Source organism: Tetrao urogallus (assembly GCF_951394365.1).
Source record: "Tetrao urogallus genome assembly, chromosome: 6".
NCBI classification, from domain to species: Eukaryota; Metazoa; Chordata; class Aves; order Galliformes; family Phasianidae; genus Tetrao; species Tetrao urogallus.
Genome location: NC_136819.1, coordinates 38,094,503 through 38,100,740, shown reverse-complemented (window position 1 = coordinate 38,100,740; position 6,238 = coordinate 38,094,503). Strand labels below are relative to the sequence as shown.

The 6,238-nt window shown below is 53.4% G+C and overlaps 1 protein-coding gene across 1 annotated transcript; it reads right to left on the bottom strand.

Moving 5' to 3' along the window:
- Positions 1-1,245: 1,245 nt before the first annotated feature.
- On the bottom strand, positions 1,246-3,267 carry VRTN (vertebrae development associated; the record flags this gene model as incomplete). The annotated part of the gene is made up of 1 exon (XM_079537740.1): positions 1,246-3,267. One exon carries the CDS (start codon positions 3,265-3,267, stop codon positions 1,246-1,248), a length of 2,022 nt encoding a protein of 673 aa, XP_079393866.1.
- Between the last annotated feature and the right edge of the window lie 2,971 nt (positions 3,268-6,238).

Sequence of the window (6,238 nt, the reverse complement as noted above, 5' to 3'; positions counted from 1 at the left end):
TGCTCAGCATCTCCCTGCACCCCAGTGCAGGGGCCTTCCCACAGTGCATGGCTCTTCCCGCAGCACCCACCACCCCCAGATCCCTCCTGTGAGACCACACACAGTATTCGTTCTCCTCACAAAGAACATTTTCTAGGGGTGTATCAATGGTGGTGAGATCGTGCTGGCGCTCAGCACTGTTCCATCACATCACTAGGGCCTCCTAAGGGTGCCCACAGGACCATTCTGATCCCTCATGCACAAGGGAAGAACCACACAGGACTGGGAATGGAAGTTTTTATTGCTTTTAATTCTTACAATTTGGGTGTGCACAGCCATGACTGCCACAGGCATGCTGTAAAGTGACAGCCACGCCACACTGGACTTGTAGCATGATTCAGGGAAAGCAAAGACTTAGGGCCTGCAGCACCTGGTCTCTGCCCTACAGCAGGCAGACACCTTCACACAGGCACTAGGGAAGAGACACAGAGGATAAGGCAGCTCTGAGAGAGTTAAGGACCACAAAAGAGGTAATTGCTACAAGACCAGAAAAGTCCTGTCAAGATGCTTCAGTGCCTACAAAAGATGCCAGCTTCTGGCTTGCTAAGGGAGCCCAACATGTTCCCAGCATAGATTGCATCAGGGACACAAAACAACCCCCCCTCCCCTCTACCTGCCTCTGTTTCCTCTAGGGGAAATCAGGGCAGCCAGGACAAGCATTAAAAGCCACAAAGCCCAAGCAGCATCACATGAAGCCTTCAACCTCCTTAACAAGGAGGAGCACAGATCAGAGATTTATACCTCAGTGCTGAGCACTCCTCCAGCCCCTCCTTCTCACCAAGGGGATGCTGGGCACCTCTATGCTGAGTTCTGCATGTCCCCATCACTCCTTCACACAAATTCCCACGACAGAGAGGCCTTCAAACCCTCTACCTCAAGCATGCACTGGAAGCCTGACAGAATCCTATGACCCCTACTTGATCCCTGAGTGCAAAGAAGGCAAAACCCTTCTGCCCCTCTCCTTTGGGGCAGGCAGTACCTGCCTCCCACTCCTTCCATCTCCAGGAGCGGGCACTGTGTAGGCATTCTCATACCTGATTCAATCACATAGAGAGAAAAAAAAAAAAAAAAAAAAAAAAAAAAAAAAAAAAAAAGGAGATTACAAACAGAAAAAAAACAAACCAAAAGTTTGACTTGGGCCCTGGCTTGGACACCCCACCAGCAGGTCACAGGGCACATCAATGGAGAACCACGGCCAGGTGGACCTCATGCATCCACAAGGGTCAGCCCATCATGCAGGGCACGCTTCCACATGTAGTAGGTGGAGCGGGCTGTGAGGGGGAAGCGGGCACTGAACTCCTTGTAGGTGGGGAAGGTCTTCGACTCAAAGCGCTGCTGCAGGAACAGCTTGGCTTGTGCCTTGAACTGGGTGGTGGCAATCACATCCATCACAAACATCTGACTGTTGGCTCTCTCTGACACAGGGTAGCCTGAAATGGTGGCATTGTATGGAGTGGCTGGTGCTGACTTGTCCAGATGCTTGGTTGCTACCTCCATGTGGAGCTGGGGCTTGACACTTGGCTCAGATCTCTGCAGTGCCAGGGAAGTAATCCTGTTCAAAGGCCGATTGGAGCTGCAAAGGCGATGCTGCCCAGATGCTCGGCTGCTACCCTTCCAAAACCAGTAGGTTGTGGAGGAGAGTGTTGGATAGCGTAGGCAAAACTTGCTGAATGGCAGCTGCCACTGCTGGACCTGTCTCCTGGCCACATCTCGCAGCCGCTTCCTCCAGCACAGAGAGGGCTTGAGCTGCAGGAGACTCCTGGCTGCCGGCTGATCTCCATTCAGCTTCTTCCTAGCAGGCAAGCTGCTTGGTTTCAGCTGCAGAAGTGGCTTTTCCATGGGTAGAGGTTTCTGGTTATTCAAGGGAGGCTGGGGGGGTTTGAAGTTGGGGTTCTCTTTGATTGCTTTTCTTCGCCAATTGTAGTAAGTGGACCTGGAGATGCCGGGGAAGCTGTGCTTGAAGCACCTGTAAGGCACCAGAGTGTTCATGGAGATGCATTTCTCCAGGTAAGATTTGGCTCCTCGCATGAAGATCCCTGCTTGGACTGGGTCTAGGGAAGGACTCGGGGGCCTTAAACTTGCCTCTGCCTTTGTTGGCTCATTAACATCAGCCTTCTTTGGAACCTCCCTGTGAAGCTCCCGCAACCCATGGGCCTCAGTCAGATCAGAGGTATCACCATTGACCATGCTCTGCATCTCATGCTTCCAGGCATAATATGTGGATCGGGAGATTTCCGGAAACATTTGTCGGAAGTGCTGGAGCGGGACAACGTTGCCCTCTTGAAAGCAGGACTGGAGGAAGTGTTTAGCTGCAAACCTGGCAGCCGCTTTCTGCCGGTGTTCCCGAGACTGGCGCTTCCAGCGGTAGAAGGTGCTCTTGGTGATGCTGTACCTGTCACGCAGGTTGGAGTAGGTCAGCTGGGGGTCACTATTCAGCAGCTCCAGAGTCTTCATGGGCTGGACAGGAGGCTCTGATGAAGGTATGGTAGGTTCCAGCTCCTCCAGACCAACTACAGCCACAAAGTACTGTGCTTTGAAGACCTGCCTGGAGAGCTGCTGCCCTGACCACATGATGTGGAGAGTGGAGGTCTGAGGGCCACACTTCCTGGGCCGGATGAGCCGGTTGAAATATGGCCGGATCTTCAGGTTGCTCATGGGATAGATTGAGTAGATGTTACACTGCAGCACTGAGGCAAGAGCGTAGACATGCCACATATTGGCAAAGGTGCCAGGAAAACAGGTAGCTTTGATATCTGCATCGAAGATAGCCTCCAGGATAGCCATGGGGAGGCTGGTCATCTCTGGTGTCTCCTCCGTGCAGAGTGAGTAGCGGGCAGCCTGCAGCATCACCTTGGAGTCAATCATGCCATTCAGGTAGTACTGCTTGTGCAGCAGCATCTCCACCACTGTGCGCACCTGCAGCTCCAGGCTGAGGCTGGGGTTGCCCCAGAGCAGTACACTGGCTGCCTCAAAGAGGCGGTTCCCCTCACCTTTGCAAACCAGAGGCAGCATGTTACTTGGAGCATCCTCTGGGTACAGGCTCCTGGCTACTCGATCAACTTCTAGCTCCTCTTGAAATTGCCTCCTGCAATAGCCAGGCAGGGAGAAAGATGACAGGGTCCTCTCTGCCTCCAGTGCAGCACTGGCAAGGCCCTCCAGACCAAAGCATTCGGTGGCTTCCTGCAGCTCCTGCAGCACAGACTGCACCAGCTGGTGCCGCTGGATCATCCTGAAGGACAGCAGAAAAGCAGAAGTCACTTGAGATCTAGGCAGGACACGCTCCAGACTGACAGGGCCAGCTCTTCCCTGAAGGTTAGGAAAGGGGAAGAGTATAGAGGAAAGGTTCCTGTTCTCCCCACACCCACAATCCCCCCCAAGGAGAAAGGACAAAGCCTAGCCCTACAGGCAGACCTGGGACAGGGACGTGGACTCTGCCTGCTCTCCAGTGACCTCCTGTGGGCAGCAGGAATGGCACACGGCCTCCAGAGATGCGTGCCTGGGATGGACAGTGAAACTGAGGACTGACTGCATCCATTGGGGAAGGAGATGGGGACACTCCCTGCCCTGCACAGCTGGCTTTGTACCCGGCCTCACACCTGCAGCTTGGGCCCTGCTGCCAGTGCCTACAGTCAGCAATGAGAAAATCTTGGAGGTAAAGCATTTGTCATCTCATCAGGGACAGAGCAACGCTGTACAGGGGCACAGAGGGACCAGACTACAAAGTGTTCAGCCCAGTAGAAGGTACAAAGAATTTGCTCCCTCCCTCGAAGCAAGGCTCTGCTTCTGCAACCATCTCATGCAACTAAAAGTCACCACAAAACCTGAGATGGGAGAAGCAGCTGAAGCCAATGCAGGCATGGTTACTACTGCCTGAGCTGACACTAGGTGTCACTTGCTGCTCAGCAGAGAAGCACTGTCAGCCGAGGCAAAGGAGCAAAAGGAACCCTAACAGTTAGGAGGCAGCACAGAAGAGTAGATGGGGCAATAGCTGAGTGGGCAGCTTAGAGGCTGTGTTGAGTCCTCTTCCTCCTTCCAGTTTCAGCAAGCCCCAGTCCTGTGAGCCACTTTTCACTCATGCAATCCAAGTAGTCAAACTTGCATCCCCTGCTTTGTTAGTGCTCCTATCACCTGCATGGTTCTGCTTCTGCCACTCCCAGAGTTCCCAGTGGGCTACACACTTTACCCCACAATCCAGCCCTTTCAGTACATCCCTTTCCAGCACTGTTTTGCCAACAGCCAGCCTCTCACAGCCCCTCACTCCGCCTACCCCCATTTGCCCACAGTTCACAACACTTCCTCAGAGCAGCCCATTCTGGTCCATTTTCTCCTCATGCATAGCCCTGCTCATTCACGTGACACCCCCCACATATCAGGCATCACTTTGTAGTCTGCCTCATTCCTATCCCAGCTGGAGACTCACCTTCCCACAGCACTTCAGAGGTATCGTTATGCACTCTCAACTCTGCAGGGAGATGGCAAAACAGCAGTGCCAGGCAGGAAAGGCAGCAGTCCTGGAGCAAAGCAGATGTCCTGCCTGACCTTTCCCTATTCTCAGTCCTATTACTACAGTATCTACAGCCTGGTCACAATCAAACAGCAAGTAGAACAAGGTGCCACATATCACACTGCTATACCCGAGCTGCTTCACCCCAGGGAGCCTCTGTTCTGCTGTTGACCCTTCCCTTAACCAAGTCAGCTCCCCTCCCTGCCTCCAGGTCCTCCACATCTCTTGCATGATGGAGGTCAGCTGTGGGGAATCACCCAACAGAGTCAACACAGGAGACAGCACACAGTTAAGAAAGGCACAGACTTGCCCTCAAAATCCTCAGTCCAAGTCAGTATGGGGTTGTCTGCTGGGTCTGGCTGGGATGGAGTTAATTTTGTGCACAGCAGCTCCTGTGGTGCTATTTTACATTTGTAACCAACACAATGCTGATGACACACTGAAGTTTTAACTATTGCTAAAGAGTGTTTGCAGAGCATCTAGCCCTTCTGTTTCTCACTCTGCCCCTCCAGTGAAGAGCAGAGGTGACCCTTGGTACAGTCAGACAAGGAGGGCCACAGCACACCCAAGCCCTCATTCTCCATGGCCACATTGCCCTACAGCCTCCAGGAGAGCTGAGCGAGGTGAGACAAGTTTTTCCCTGGCAGGAATGAGAAGCCAGCACAGGCTAGAAAGCACCAGGCATACACCTGGTCCTTATGGCCTGGTGGCCATTTCCCATTCCCTTACAGCTTGAGGGGTGAAAATAGAAGCATGGAATTAAATCATTTTAAGTAATACTCCACAATCTCAATGTCACTGCCAGCTTCTGCTGCCTGGAGCTGGAGCAGCAGGATCTCACAGGCACGCCTAACGCAAGAGCCACAGCTCAAGCATCACAGATAAGCTCTGAGCTAGCATGCAAGGGGCCAGGCAAGGCAGCAGCAGAGGATGTACAGTAGCCAGGGTAAACTCCTTCACTCTCAGCATGGAGGAGCTGCTGTTTAGTGGTTTTCCCCTTTTTCTCCTGCTGAACACAACAGACAAGCACTTCCCAAACCATCCTAACCCCAAGAACCAAGCAAGGGAGCTTTTCCCTGCTGATAAAGGAGGCTTTAACTAACCTGGCCTCTTTTGCATTGTAACAGATAAGCAAGCACTTGTAGATCACATTCCCTCACCTAAACCGATGGGCTGGTGGCATCCAGTAGTGCAAGTTCCCCAAGCCAGCCCCAATACGCTCCCACCAGCAGGAATCCAGGAGACTGAGACCAGCAGCACCCAGCAGGGCCGTGCTGGAGCCCCATCATGCTGGAGCCCCATCGGCTCAGTTCCTTCTGAGCCCCAGCTGCAGCCTCAGGCTACCATAGCAGCAAGGGCTTTCACCAGAGTCCAGCAAGAGAAGCCTGCTCCTAGCACTCACATTCCCACCTCTAGGAAAGAGGTAACACTTGAAGAGCAAGAGGGGAAAAAAAAAATACAAGAAGAAAAACAAACAAACAAAAAACCCACTGGTACTAACCCAGGCCACAGCATCACAACTACATCTGCCCAGGGACATTTCCTTAGGAAGGGAAACTTATGCCCGAGCAGCACCTGACAACAGGCACAGCCCTGCTCCGCGGACACTACACGTGGGCAGCTCCGCGGCCACCCGGGGCTGCAGCAGTACCGGGCGCGGCCCCGCGGCGCAACCGGAGCGGAGCTCCGTGCCCA